General features: G+C 28.4%; 1 protein-coding gene and 1 long non-coding RNA gene across 2 annotated transcripts in view; one reads left to right on the forward strand and one right to left on the reverse strand.

Annotated features, from left to right (window-relative positions):
- Positions 1 to 16,322, forward strand: part of LOC113376495 (scavenger receptor class B member 1-like) — a 133,024-nt gene that overhangs the window by 96,694 nt on the left and 20,008 nt on the right. The window contains exon 4 of the mRNA XM_026616438.1: positions 14,939 to 15,080. Coding sequence (XP_026472223.1) covers positions 14,939 to 15,080 — 142 coding nt within the window. The remainder of the gene's footprint in view (positions 1 to 14,938; positions 15,081 to 16,322) is intronic.
- Positions 4,997 to 16,322, reverse strand: part of LOC113376496 — a 61,281-nt gene continuing 49,955 nt past the window's right edge. The window contains exon 3 of the long non-coding RNA XR_003367032.1: positions 4,997 to 5,132. This is a non-coding gene — a long non-coding RNA (uncharacterized LOC113376496). The remainder of the gene's footprint in view (positions 5,133 to 16,322) is intronic.

The raw sequence follows: 16,322 nt of genomic DNA on the forward strand, positions 1-16,322 counted from the left end.
TATTTCTACTTATAATATTGTTGTTAAAAAATTATTAATTTTGCTTGTTTTTGAGATATCGCTTGTGAATCTTTTTACCCGCGAACCCTTGAAAACCCCGCTCTACCCTATACTATACATAATTAGTTTTGACTCAACTATGAAGAATATTTAGAAAATTTTACAAATTATAAAATTCTTTGTGATCTTGATATGATACATTTTATCTTTTCATTCATGTCTTGAAATTGTATAAGAACTGTGTCTGCAATCTGCGACACACTAAATAACCAGAATTCATATAATATGTCTGAATTGATTGCATAAAGTAGAAAGTCCGAGGAACAAAAGTGTATTGATTCTTGTAATATTGATCTGTCTATTTAAACGCCTCGATTTAAAAAGAATGTTATTGACGCATATGTATTATATGCTCATGTAATAATATGTTATTGCAATATTTTTTTCGGAATATAAATGCAACTCATAATTGACAATAGGAAAATTTTCTTCATATTACGTGTGGCCTAGTTAAATTAATACACTATTACTTTTCTTTAAGCCATACATTAGAACTTCAAGGTATAAAAATATTCATATAGCATCTTGAAAAAATCATTTTTTTTTAATTACGATTCTAAAATTGTGGTAACATAGATGTAAATATACGAAAGTGTCGATATTATTAGACGTAAATTTTGCTACTAATTCAGAAATAATACAGGTAAATTTATTTTTTTCATATATCATCATTATCTATTACCACCAAAATGTCTTTCAAGAAACTGGTGAAGAATTTTGCGTTTTTAAGATTATACTTATGTTCCAAATCAAATTATGAATTATGAAAAAGCATCATACACAACCGTCAAATTTTATCCAATTATATAATTAAGTTCATCATAATTATTCATAAAAGCTGGACTCATGGTCTGTTTGAAAAGGAAACGATTTTTACTAATATGACATACAAAATTTACCAAATAATTTATTTAATGCGACAAAGGAAGGAAAGACTGAAAATGATAAATAAAGTAATTTAGAAGACAACTACAAAACATTGTCAAAAAAAATTCTCGTAGGTTTGTTATGTTGATTTATACGTTCAAACTGCAAAATATTATATCTATTTATTTGGAAAGAAATTTAGGAAATAATACATCAATTTGTATGTAAAACTATCGAAATATTTTATGGAAACGCGTATTGTTTATAATGTGTATTTGTATGCATGTTTATTTCCATACGTGCAGAATGAAAAGTTTAAGAATAATAAGTAGAAAGTTTTCGATTTCAATATGTAGAGTCAAGGAAATGATCAAATTCGAGCCGTCAAATTACGTATCATAAATATTATTCGTCAACTCTAGAATTATGAAATCTTTTTTTATGCCATGCAAGATAACAGGTGTGAATGTAGAGCAAAACATTGTCTGGAACATTTAACTATTAGACATCATAACTGATAATAGTATATTTCTTCGAGTAACTATATCATTTATTTCTATAATTTTTCGATCACCTATTAATTAATGATGGGGCTATAAAAGAAATTACTATAGATATTTTGATAATACAAAACGAATAATTTTTCTATTAGATTTAAATAAATACTATTTTGATAATTCATAAGATTCATAAATTTAATGCAAGTAAATGAAAAATTTTATAAAGGATGCACTACACTACAGTACCATTCCTAATATCTTAAAGCATAGGCAGCTGAGTATTTTGGTTAAAAATATAACTGTTGGTTGCAATAATTCAGGAAAGCCTATGATCTAACCTTTTGATTTCGAATCTCACACTATAACGATACAAGAGAGAGAAAAATTATTGCGTTGTTACTATTTTAATTATATGTAATTTTATTAGATTTTTGGCCTTTCATTTATGTGCTTCATTAACAAATTAAATTTTTAACTACCTTTAACTAATAACTTAGGGTAAGTTATTGTAATCGTCCAAAAATTTAAATTGAAAATTTTTACATTTCTCGACGTTTTGAAGGTTTCTGAACATTTTGGCATACCTCAGAAAAAATGGATGTGTGTGTATGTATGTATACAATTTTTCGGGCGCACGGATCAACCGATTTGAATGGTTCAAAAAAATATTCGATTCCTATTGATAGGGAGATGTGCTGATTAGTTTTTGGCAAAGGCAGGTCCAGCAGTTACGGAGATAAAGAGAAAAAAGTGCGGAAAATAAAAATAATTGGGAAAAGTGGTTATTAGTTTTTGGCAAAGGTAGGCCCAGCCATTTCGAAGATACAGAGCTAGATATTAAAAAAGTGCACTTTTTGATAGAACTAAGCGTCCGATTTAAATGATTCAAAGAACTTTCTGCTTGTTTTAACAAAATAATTGATTTTGGAAAAAAAATTGTTTCAAAATATTTTTTTTCAAAAAAAAAATTTTCTTATCGTAAATAAATCAGATTTTATTTTTAATTCTGACTAAAGTTCTAATATACTTTAAACAAATAATTTCAACTTTGCAATTCAGTTTATATAATTCATATAAATATTAAACAATGTTACAATATTTTTAATAATCTATTTGAAAACATTCAGTATTCCTCGAACATTTCGTTACAGTACGGGAAGTTCCAGCAATTTGCCTTAAGGCACGGTGCCATACACCACTAGTTATGTCTTGATTCATTTCTATCTAAATTTTATGTTTACATTCATTCAACCCCTAGTATGGTAAATATTATAAACGAAATTGATTTCCTAATAATAATATTAGCACGATAATCTAGCAGTAATAAAAAATCATCGCGACTACAGAAATTGTAATAATAAAGAAATTATCATATAGAGATAGAGCATTTGGGTTGTCACCAATAAAACCGATGTAGTTAGTTAAGGTAAATCATCACAAGGATTTGATTATTTAATAGCCAATACTTTGGATTATAGTTCATCCTCAATTCACGAAAGAATTTTGCTTTTTATGATCAGAAAATGCATAATTTTTGGCTCTAAATGTTAGATATTTTTTAAATTAAATTGTTGTTTTGTTTTCCATAATTTGTATACAGTATATGTTTAGTTTGTGTTACAGTAGGAGAAACTGGATACGACCGTGCCACTTCTTTTTGATCAGCAATATTTTTGTTAATTTTCCAGTTAGCTCGGAGAAAAGTAAATTAAATAGTAATTTAAACATTAGTCAAAGTGAAAATACTGAAATACCGTCCTTAAATACGATGGAGTCATAAAATTAAATCATAAAAGTAAAGAGTCCCTGGGGTGGTGTGTGTGGTTGTGACAGGCATAGAAAAAACAATGAGTATCAACACCAAAATAACTTTTTATTGGCAGAAATATGTAACAAAACACAAGATAACTATTTATACAAGGCTTAACAAGCTTAATAATATAATATAAGAATATATAACAAAACATCAACAAAGATATAACAAACATTTTTGAACAAAATTAATAAGAAATTTCATATTGAATTTACCTTTCCCTTTCTCTTTTGCTTTTTGTCTTAGTTAAATTATTTATCTGTTTAATCCTCATACTTAACATACTTCATTTTTCTCCCTTTGGACTTTTTCTCAAATTCTGTATAGTTTCGCTTTTATGACAACTGTCACTACCGTACCCTGGCACAACCGTACCAGGGCACGGTACCTACTTAATTTAGTATACTTTTTCAGCTGAATGATAAGACAAATTTCGTTTTCCAAACTGTACAATTTTAAATAAACAGTTTACTTCGACGCACTGGCTGTTAAATGATCAAATAATATATATGGAAATAATCAGTTGTGCACACAGACCATTAGAAATCCCCAATCTGACAATGAGACAATAATCCGTGCCATGTGTCAATAGAGCGGACGACAGTCGGCCAGGTAACCGTTACGGAAATGACCGATTACTTCGGCAGTAGCGCGAGAGCCAAGCACGCGAACTAGATGCGTGCTAGTTGTGTAACATCTGCAACATTACATTCAGATCGAGATCTGGTGGCTGGATAAAAGATCTATGGGGCCAGTAAACGATTAATATTTTAATATTTATAGAACAAAATTTAGCTAGTGGTGCATGGCATCGTGCCTTATAGAGCAAATTGCTGGATCGTCCCTTACGAAAATTAAAATTTTTCAAAAAGCTTTAAAATTTCTTGAAAACTTTAAAAAAATTAGATTTTTAAGAATTTTGGAATTTTTGATGAAAATTAGCTATTTTGAAAAATTTTAATGTTTTTTAAGCAATCGCGTTGCTTATCTGTTTTAGAGACGAAATATCAAAGCACGTATAAACGCCACAGCACAGTCTAACCGACAAACATTGGTACGGAACCTATAGAAATATGAACAAAATGTTTACTTAGTATTAAACCCTCGCTAAAATATGTGATTATTAGATGTGCATATGTCTAATAATGATTTTTTACCACGATATGGGATTTTTTTTATTGGATCTCCGAAACCGCTAAACCTGCCTTTCCAAAACTTAATCAGTTCTTTGATTCTACAATACAAGTAAAATATTTTGAATTGAATCATTCAAATTGGCCGCTCCATTTTTTCACAAACTGAATTAACATTTTTCGCACTTTTTACTCCGTATCTCTGAAATGGTTGGACCTGACTTTGCCAAAACTATTCATCACGTCTCCATATCAATAGGAATCGATTGCTTTTTGAATCATTTAAATCGGTTGATCCGTAAGCCCAAAATGGTCGACAGGATATTGTATCCGCACATACACACATTCAATTTTGCTTTATAAGGTATTCCAAAATGTTCAAAGTAAAGATATGCAAAAATTTTCATTTTCGATTTTTGGACGATTACAATAACTTACCCAAAGGGAAGCTCTTAAGGGGGGAGCCTGCTTTAGAGGCTTCAAAAAATCGCTTTTTTGAGGAGTTTTTAGGAAAGGAAATAAATATTTAATTAAAACGAAACTTTCAGGTTTTATTGTTATATATTTCAACATTCTTTTTATTTTTTTTTATTTATATATATTATATGTCATAATATTGCCGGGTACATTTTGCTTTTTGCCGATGCGCCACGTGCGTGCAGATGTTATTTGGCGGGACAGATGCAGGTCACAATTTCCATCCGAAACAAAAAAATCAAAGCAAATATATATTTTCAATAGTATAGATTCTAGTAAAACCTAAAAAATTCAGAAAAAAATGAGAAATTTACCAATTTTTTGCAGCTTGAAATAAAATCATGTTTTTTATACAAAATTTCACTTTAGATTGTTTAAAAAGTGGGTTAATTATAACTTTCTTAGAGTTTTTTTTAGATTCAACTAGAATAAAATTTAATCCTGAATACAATGAATTTTGTCTCGTTTCGATAGGACGTTTAGTTTTTTTCTAATCTTTTCCGTCAATTAGGAAGAATCAAAAAAATTCAAAACCGAGAAATTGGCTAGTTTTGGAAGACATTTGTGCAATAAAAAAATCGATTTTTTTAAGCCTCTAAAGCAGGTTCCCCCCTTAAGCACAAAGTGTTTAAAAGCTTACTATATGAAATACTGGCATAGTATTTAAATTGTTTTTAATTACATTTACACTTTTATATCAGCTTCAGCACTATATTTAGTTACCATATAGGTAGCACCGGCGCGGCGTTAGAATTGTGTCTGATAAACATGTTGCAACATATTGAAAGTGCACTGATCCTTCGATCGTACTTGTACGAGAGATACAAACGTATTGAATTTTCCGTAACAGTTGATACGACTACTTCATTTTAATTCAGATGAATCATATTAATTACAACACAAAGCCGGGTGATATATATATATATATATATATATATATATATAAATCCATCAAATTTTAATATTTTTTATATTGATTTTATTTTGTACCTATTCTTGTAGAGTATCGTGTAAATTCTATAAATCAATTTTAAAATATTACGTAACCGCACTTACACACCCTATTATAGAAGCAATAGTAAGTATCACATCTATATTTTCCTAATCTATCCGTTCAACATTAGGAAATAGATTCTATTGTATTTTCCAACATGGTTTTCAATCAATTGCTCACTTTGTACTGTTACTACCGTCGATGCAATATTTGCAGACGACTTGTTTGACATTTAGCACTTTCGAACAAAAGCCTATTTGTTGTAACATCCGCTTCATTTCAGTATCATGAATCAATGTTTCCTCATATTAGTTTGAGAATGAATTTCGAAGAAATTAATATTATTATAAAATACTAGTTTCTATTACAAACTCGAATAGACTAATATGGAACGAAATTGTCATTTATGGATAGATTTTCAAATCATAATTATTGGTAGGATTAAAAGATATCGTGACATTTGAAATTTAAACTTTACATTTAATTATTGATTTCATGATATAAGTGATAAAGTAATAATTCCAAACCGTAATTTTTAATATATTTTTATTAGTAGGGGAAGTATGGACAAAATGACATGGTGTTTTGTTTTTCAATTGTATTTATTTATTTTTTTAATTTATGATAATATTTTCAGTCTTAATTGTTTTCACTCATTTTGACCTCATCATTGATATCACCAGTAATATAGTTTTTTAAATAGGAACTATAAGAACAAACTTATTAAGAAGAAATGCTACCTATTAAGAAAACCATTTTGTACATTTAGTACGTACAAAATGACATATAAGGTAAAGACATACTGAGATACAAATTTTGAAGAAAACAGTTCACAAATAAATTGCTTGGTCCTCTTTGGGATATCAGCATGAGCATCAATTTGGGCATCAGCATGAGCCCAAAGGGAAAAAAGCAAACATTGTAGCCAAACTTCACCAAGCTCAGAACCGAAAAATTTTGTTTTGTTTGTTCTCAGAACCGAGAAAATTGTTTAAATTTTCTTTTTTCTTGGTCTCACATAAATTACCATGTTTTTTCTGGCAAAATGTTATTTTGTCTATTCTAAATATATCATTTTGTCCAAAAGTGAGCAAAAATGAATAATTAAACAAAATTCCGTCAAACGCCTGATAATTGCAATAAAATTTCATCGAAATCACTAGTACTGGCATAAAGTTAGAGGCACAATAAATGAAAGTGCCAAAAAACTTGACAGAATCACCCTCAAATTACTGACGACTGATTACTCCGACGAGACTGTGACAATGACGCTCAACATCTGACAGGGTTGTTATTGCAGGGTTCCTTCATGCCATATAATTGCAGGAACGTTAATAAATCTAACAATTTTTAAATAAGGCCCTCTGTGTCATTTCGTCCATATACGAGTATACCATTTTGGCCAAATTTTACCTATATGGTGTTTATCGATTTTCAAGTAAGCAATAAATGAATATTAAATTGATATTAGAACTGCCACGTAAACCTTTCGTTTTCTTAGAAAAAATGTACTAGTTCTTTTGCCCTGACACAACGTTCCACATAACATTCAATGTTCTAATTAACTCCGATTACTATGTCATATATTGAACTACAAATGCTCGAAAAATACTAAATCAAAGAAACCGAAAGAAAATATCTCAAGATGAAACTTTGCGAAACTTTAAGTAATAATAACTGTATTTTATATACTATATTTTAGAGAATCAAATGTTCTAACCGTCATATGAATATGAATTTTAGGTCATTCAAAGGATATGCGTATTTATATATGACTTCTAGAATGCGAATATTTTCCAAATTCGACTATCCTTTATTGCCAGTTAATGGCTTTATCAATGATAAATATTTATATGTTGGCTTTTCCAACGGTAAATATAATAACATGAAGTAGTCTATCATTTCTTTGATGATGATGTAGAAAATGTTAATTTTAAGTGATTTCATTACAAATTCATAAACAATTTTCTCTCTGTTTTAATAAAGGTGTGCGTGTTTAAAAAGTGTGAATAGCGTGACTTGTGCGGGTTATTACGTATTTATAAAAGCGATTTGCATTAATCTAATAACAAATGCGTAAACTACATACGCTAAAGTTTAGAGAGAACACGATATATATCACATTTTCTCTCGTATAGGAATTTCCTACTATATTGTACGATAGAAATGTTGTTCGATTAAAAGGAAGTTAAAGAAGAAGAATTTTAAGGATGCACGACAAAAAAAAATAGCAAATAATTGATGCACTACTATACATTAATATATTTATAAGGGAGCTAGGGGCTATTTACTTAACTATCTACTTGACTAACTACTAACTATTTACCAAGCGTTTTACGAAATATTCAAAATTGTGCAGCTGTGTCATTTTTGAAAAACTAGAACGACGTGAACTTAAAGCTAATCAAATCCAAATGGTTATTCTACCTTCATGTGATGAGTTTTTATTGATGCAGCAATGTCAGAAAAATGCCATTTAACTTGCAAATATTGTAATCTATATTTTCAAATGCAACCCGATGTCACCTATTGTTTCTGAAACCTCTGATTTAAAACCGATAGCTTTAACTGCTAGGCCATAGGAGTGCCTTGTTCAAAAATGAGGCGAAAAATTACTGATAAATTGTTGATAGCAATAAAGCTCCGTTAGAACTTTTTAATGCTCAAGGCCATATAATGAAGCATTACTTGTAAACTTTTAAAAAAAAGAAAATTTTGACATATGTTTATTGTGGCGGTTAACATACACGTTTATAAGAAATGATAAACAGTTTTTTTATTTACTTTTTACGAGCATAAAATAATGAAAATAATCAAAATTGGATCGTGAAATTTTGATTCAGTTAAAATTCCATGTTATGAAATATATTGAAAACAAATTAAGATTTTATCATCTCGATTGGAATTTATATCGTATCATTATATAAATATGTGATATATATATATATATATATATATATATATATATATCACATATTTAAAAATAAATCGAATACATAATATAGGAACGACAGAAGTATCACACGGTCATTTCAGAATCGTGGGACATCGAGTCTTGGATAGCACGGATAAGACGAGATATTACGCAAAAGTAAAAGTTCATTATTCAATCAATTATTAACACTCGTGGAATGTCATAATGCGTGTTTTCACCCGGCACTCTATAATCTATGCCGAGATGAATCTCATAAATATATACAATACTATTCGATTCGGATATATAACATGGCGTCTCTTGATTGATGTCCCATCTAGGAATGGACGATGTCCCATATGAAATATAAGACAATGCTTTTCAGACAATTGAAAATCATAAAAGTTTCAATCGCACTTATAAATACTGATATAATTGTTTTTGATTCATTCAGCATAATGTAATGTTGACTCACAAGGAGAACCTCAGGTTTGCGCTTCTGAGTTTTGGATGAAACTTCGCATGGTGATAGAGTTAATAGTCAAACCGAACAATTTGAAATATTATAGGTCTACGAGAAGTGGCTTAATTATAAAAATGAATTTTAGAAAAATAGACTACGCGCAATTCGTAGGACTACAGTGATCCTTTTTGATATGTCTCGGTACTCGGTAGCTTATAAGAGAGTTGTACATAATTGGGTTCAAATCCCGTCGGTGTATAATTTTATTATTTTTTTTAATTTATTTATATATTCAAACAGTTAAATATTGCAAAAATATTTATAATAATTAACTCATTGCATATATTTTGCGAACAAAAATTGATATATTTAAAAGAAAATTATAAGTAAGCAGGCGACATAGCGGAAAACTTATTAAAACTTATTGTTAGATTTTTTTCGATAAACTTAATGAATATTATTTCAATTATAATGATTATACAATTCATTTCTTTTTTTTCTAGTAATTTATATTTATGTAATTCTATTAAGTAATATATTTAAATATATAAAATTTTAATATTCTGCGATTTTTTTCACATATATAATATAATTTATTCAATAATAATATGAATAATTTATTATGATTAAAATATTTATATTATTATTAATTATTCCCGTTTTACTGTCAGTGTAATGCGGTTCAGTAAATTTTCAAAAAAAATCTTAATACCGAATTGTAGAAAACGTACCTACTTCAAACTATATTAAATAAAAATAAATAAAAGAAAACTAATCATTTTAGGAGCTATAATTTAGAATATATTTTAAAAAATTGACGGAAGTATTCGATTATTTACTAGAAAATTGATTTTATAAAATTCATGTGAAAAAAATATAAATTTATAATAAACATATTTGTAAACTTCAAAATAAAACGTGTTACTCTACTACGCTCTTATGAAAAGATCTTTTATAATTTTTAAAGCATTTTTAAATGCTTCCGTAGATACAATTAAATTATTATGAATTAAATTCCATCTTTCATTCTTCCAAATTATGGTGAAAGCATATTTTGATATTTTAATTTAAAATAATTTCGAATTAAAATGAAAGTAATTTTACCCGAACTAACGCAAATATATTATGTCCAACCAATGAATATTGTAATATACCTTACTCATCTATAATTCTCTATTTTTGTAATATTTTATAAGTTAAGTAAGTACTGTTGTTAACTCGTGCAAAGACGGTGTGCTCTTTATAAAACTTTTTTTTTAATTTGAGAAAGTATAACAATAAAGTTTCGACGAATACGATATTTAAAATCTTGCATTAGCCTTACTTTGCACAATGCTAATTGTTATACAACTGCATTTCATCTATGTTCCAAAATTTACTCCGAAAAGTCTTTAGTTTTTACGATGGAAAATGTATCAAATATAATAATATTCAAGCAGCCTTAAAATTCACTAACTTTATCAATATTAATTCAGAAGTGAAGGGCTGTGGCACATGAACAACCTGTATAGAAGTTTTATGTACCAAGAATATGCATATGCTATGATCAGAATTGAAAACTGTTTTTGTCTAAAATATTCTTGAGGAAATCTACTTTCATACTCAAAATGAAATTGGACTAATATGGTAGCAAATTATCTAAAGAATGTTTTTAATATATACTAATTTATAAGTAAATAAAAATTGCGATTTTACGAATTTCAATTACCATCATTGTAGTATGATTGCACTACAATACGTCTGCGTCGATTGTGGAGCCAATCGTCTCGCGTTTATTTTTGCCGAGAATTAATTGCTAAATTAATTAATGCTCACGATGAAGGAAGTAATTGTTAAGTCATCAATAATAGAATAAGAATTGCGTTTTTGTTATATTATTAAAACGCTAGCAGACCCAAGGTAAACATGTTATGAAAAAAATTTAAAAGTTAAAAACTGGAAGATGGAACGCCACGATCAAGTGATTATGCAAGATAATGATTTCTTAATATCTGTAATAACAGCGACGTTTAATTATCGTACTTCATTATTCTAATTATTTTTTCCCAATTATTAAATTAATATAATCTGGTTAATTACACGTTACGACATTACACATTAGTAGTATAAATAGATACATTCAATTCGTTGTACATTAAACATGTGGCACCCGTCACATATAAGTTAAACTCAATTGGAGGTGTGTGTTTGTGATGGCACTTACTGGACATTGATCGCTACAATAAACGTGTTGTACATTAAACATTAAAGTATGAATTTTTTTTCCGATACAAAATGTGTCAGAGTTCGGCAGTTCAAACTAGAAAAACAACCACACGAAAAAAATGAATTCGTTAATAAAAACAAAATAATTAAAGGGTAGAAATTAAAAACTAAAACATATTTTTTGGGGTTCTTAGACTTTTGAAATATACTAGGAAGATGTTACACGTAAAAAGCTAATTAGAATAGTTTTCTTGCAATAAAAAAAGTCCTCGACGGGATAATCGCTGACCGTCTATTAGTGCATCTTTTATATTATCTTCCACAAACTGATTTTTGCATTTCCGCACAAAAGTTATTATTGTTTAAACCTTCCGCCCGTATATCCTATATATCCCGTATAGAGTCCTGTCTATCATTCTGTTAATAGTATGTTTTCTCATAAAAAAATACAAATATATTACTAAAATCTATATGCATATTTTAAAATTCATTTTTTTAAGTTGTTTATAAAAAATTAATGTCACTTATAAGTTGAACTACTTCTCTGTAATTATTAGTTTTCATGTAGAGTCGGCGCAATAGAAGACAAAAAAATTCAATCTTAGGGCACATGGTTTAAATAAATGTCTTGTAATTTAAATATGTTGTTTCTACCAAAATATGAAATGTTTAAAAACGTGAAAATAATATTTGATAAAAATGGTTTATTGTTAAAGCATTTCAATATAATTAAAATATTACTAAAATTCTTATTATGCATTAATAATATAGCATGATTAACTTTGCGTCACCATCGTGTTATTAAACTTAGTTTCTCTATATGTCCATGTTTTATAAATTATTAAATATAAATGTGTAATTGTCTTATTTTTAGTCGAAATAATTATTAGGTTTACATTCTATTATTTCTTCTTTTCTATTTCCATATAATTACTAGAAAATAGATGAGATGAAGATACAGCAAAGTAATAATAAGCCTACATTGCATGTTAATTTGATAAATCTAAAGAATTAGTTTTTTGAGTTTTCTGGGGATGTTTGAGGAAAGCAATTCTTTTGCAAGTGGGTTCGGATGATATTCAAGTCTAGTTTTGTTCTTGATGCATGTCTTCTGTTTTCTTCTGTTACCATGAACATATTGGAGTCCCGGTGTATCAGCCAATTTGGGACATACTTGGCCCCTTCGAGTATTTTTTTAAGAATTTTGTGGCCTAGGCGAAGCAAAGCTTTGCAAAATGTTGGTTTGTGTAGTATTCATTATTCCTTCATAGTAAAATTACTTTTTTGTTGGGGGTAAGATATTGGTCTCACTTAATCGAATCGAAGATTTTCCGTTTTATTTCATGATTTTTAAGCGTATAAAAAGAGCGTATGTTTGCATGCGTATAATAGATAAATAAATGATTTTGTTTCTCATAAAATAACAACGCATCAAAATATGTAAAATTTCTTAAGAATAAGTACAATAAGCTAATCTAATTCTAAATATTACGGAATTTGCGCATCATTGTTCACAATATATGTGTTTTGAGTGGCCGAATGCAATATTGGTACATCGTATGTATTTTCATTCATTTAATGTCCCATTTTAGGTGCATAATAGAACTGTGCCAGTGCATCCGTTATTGTTTTCGCACGGTTTTGCAAAACGGCCGCTTGCAATATGCAAATGCTGAATACGGGAGGAGCGTTCTAATTTCTAAGAGGCGAATAATTAACCACAACTCAAAGCTATATACTCTCTAAGAGAATTTTCAGATCATTCATTTTTCACATTGAATAAGTGAAATTAAGGTTTTCTCATTGTCAATATCGGTGGTGTATTTTAAAATTAAACGACTTGTCGTAGAGCCGTAATATTTTAGTATGTTCTATAAGACCATGATAACTCTCGTCAAAAATTTCATAAAAATCGTCGAGAAAATTTTACACCAGGTAATTACAGGAAAACGGTCGGCTGATCTTTATCAAAAACAAATCGATTTCAAAACAATATCTTTCTAACGATTTTTGAATTTTCAAAATTCATTCCGGATTGTGGATTTATCACGAAAAAAATGACACTTTTTTGCTAATTACAACGAAACGGTTCGGCCGATCGTCACTCTAGTAATTAAAAAAGTACATCGAAAGGCTTTTAAATTTTTGAAATCGGCCAAAAATCGGCTTCCATTATAATTAATATATTACAAATACATTATCTAAATTTGGTCTCATTCGATTCAGAATGACTTGAACTGTCAAGAAAACATAAAATTAGCATATCGGATTTTGTCACGAGAACAAACTTCTTCGGAAAATTTACTATCAGTTTAAGAGTATTGTTTTGATTCCTGTAAAATATACGTCCGGAGCATTGAATAAAGTGCAACGATAGCAACATGCAAGCCAAAATTAATATTTCTAATACCGAATAACAATAACAAAAAATCTAATAGATAATCTCAATTATCTTATACCGTGATGATATACTAATGAATAAATAATTACAGCGATCACATATTTGCAACAAATTGCCTTGATTTACAGTCCAACGTTCAAGTAGCAAATTTTCATTTTTTGCTTGTCTGTTTTTTTCGTAAGACGCTTACTTAAAAATACTTTTATTGCGACAGTATTTTATTATAAGACTCATTATTCACTCGCTAAACCAATGACACCTAACTATTGTTCGTGTATTTTTAGATATATTTTGAAATATTTGGCCATGAAAATTCAATACACGTCTGTTGGTAGCATTGTGTTATAAGCACATACTTTTGAATAATAAATTATTTTGAAATTATTTAGAAACTGTTTTCGAACTTGTTAATGCTTCTTAAAATAAAATATAATAATAGATAATAAAATTTTAAAATAGCTTAACTAACAAATGAATGAGTTTTATTCAAAATTCGACGCTCTACAAAACAAATTATTAAAAACCTGTTTTGCAAAGTATAAAAGATGGCACGAATTGTCACTTTTGATTCACATGTCGCTAAGTTATACCTAAAAAACATTTTTTAAATTTTCGATATTTTTTCCATGCTGTTTCTCTATACGAAGCTTTGATTAAATTGCGCACCACCTAAAAGTTAATATTAAGAACTAAAACATTTAGAGAATTTATTTATATCAATTTGGAAGCACTTAGGCACCTCGGAGCAATGAAATTCGAAAATTTTCATATTAAGGACCACCCTAATATACATATATAATATATAATTATTCTAAAAAATCTCTGCAATACAAGAAATATGTATAACAATCAGATTTTTGTACAATTTTTTTGCAAACAGATATATGCTATCTATACCTTTAATAATAATTTACTACTTCTAACTTAACTATATCACGTAGTTGATCATTTTAACTGACAAAGAATCAAAGAAATTATGGTTACAAATTTCTTCGAATTATACACATTCTTCATTGCCGATGCATGAAGATGAAAGAAAGCATAGAGCATGACGGAGTTTGTTTTCTTTTCAAAGTGATACAATTAAACAATGTGACAATTCATATTTCAGTGAGGATTGGGAGAAAGTAGACATCGAGGTAAATGACAACAACACGCTCAGCTTCAACCAACGCAAAGTGTACCGATTTAGCGAAGAACTTTCGGCGGGAGCTGAAGAAGACGTTGTCGTCGTACCCAATATTCCTATGCTGGTGAGTTGAAATTTTAATAAATCTAGTGGTGCATGGCATCGTGCCTTAAAGCAAAATTCCCAGAACATCTTGTACCGAAAATTAATTTTTTCAAAAAAGCTATAAAATTTTCTGAAAACTGAAAAAATTGCTAAGTTTTTTGAAAATCTAGATTTTTTCAAAGCTATTTTTTTAATTTTAACTAGTGGTGCAAACTTAAGGCAAATTGCAGAAACTTCCCTTATCGAAAATTAATTTTTTTAAAAAAGCTATAATTATTTTTGAAAAAAAATAGGTTTGACATTTTTGATATTTTTGAAAAATTTGAATATTTTTTTAGGAATCCAATGTTTTTTCGAAATACTCAAATCGATTGATCCGTGTTTCCAAAATCATCGACAAACATTTGTATTCACACACACGCACCCACATACATCCATTTTTTTCCAAGATATGTCAAAATGTTCAAAAACCTTCGAAATGTGAAGATATATAAAATATTTGATTTTTGAATTTTGTGATTACTATAACTTATCCTAAGCGAAGTTAATTAACTAAATTAGATTAATAAATTCAATTAAATCTCTTGAAATCTTATTGAAATTGCAAGAATTTATCCATCCCTGTCAATTTATTGTATGCTCATATCCATTCTGGGCTGCGTTAAATTATATTGTAAATTGATAATAGAGTTAATGTGAATTAATTTAAAGAAAATTTAAATAAGTCAATACTCAGGATTTCAAATTTCTTGGGTTGGTTCTATGCAGAATCAAAACTAATTGTAGATCAGAATTCAAAATTTGTAGACCTAAAGTAATTTATTTGACTTAATGGACAACCAATTATAATAAAAAAAATCACAAAAACTATTCTAAGTTATGTAATTTATTCGTTATGAGTATCGCATTATCCAAAGCAAGATTAAATTGACATCTCGAATGAGAAACAAAATAGGATTCGGTAATTTTTCTTTTCTGTTTTCTTTTTTCAAGTCAAAAGTTTTGTGAATCCTTTGACAAAGTATGTGTGAATATATATATATATATATATATATATATATATATATATATATGCGTGCTTTTTTTAAAAACTTTGGTTTTCATCGAAGTTTCCTCGAAAAAGTCAACTGTACCACCATGATTTAAAGAATATCTTATAAATGCGAATGATACGTGTTAACATTTTTTTCGTAATTAGCAAGTAAATATTTAGTATTGAAAAATTTTACGATTTAATTGTTATACTCGACGTACTAATTAT

The sequence above is a fragment of the Ctenocephalides felis genome, unplaced genomic scaffold (assembly GCF_003426905.1).
Source record: "Ctenocephalides felis isolate EL2017-DRISC unplaced genomic scaffold, ASM342690v1 CF-g0.4_SCAFFOLD_01886, whole genome shotgun sequence".
NCBI classification, from domain to species: domain Eukaryota; kingdom Metazoa; phylum Arthropoda; class Insecta; order Siphonaptera; family Pulicidae; genus Ctenocephalides; species Ctenocephalides felis.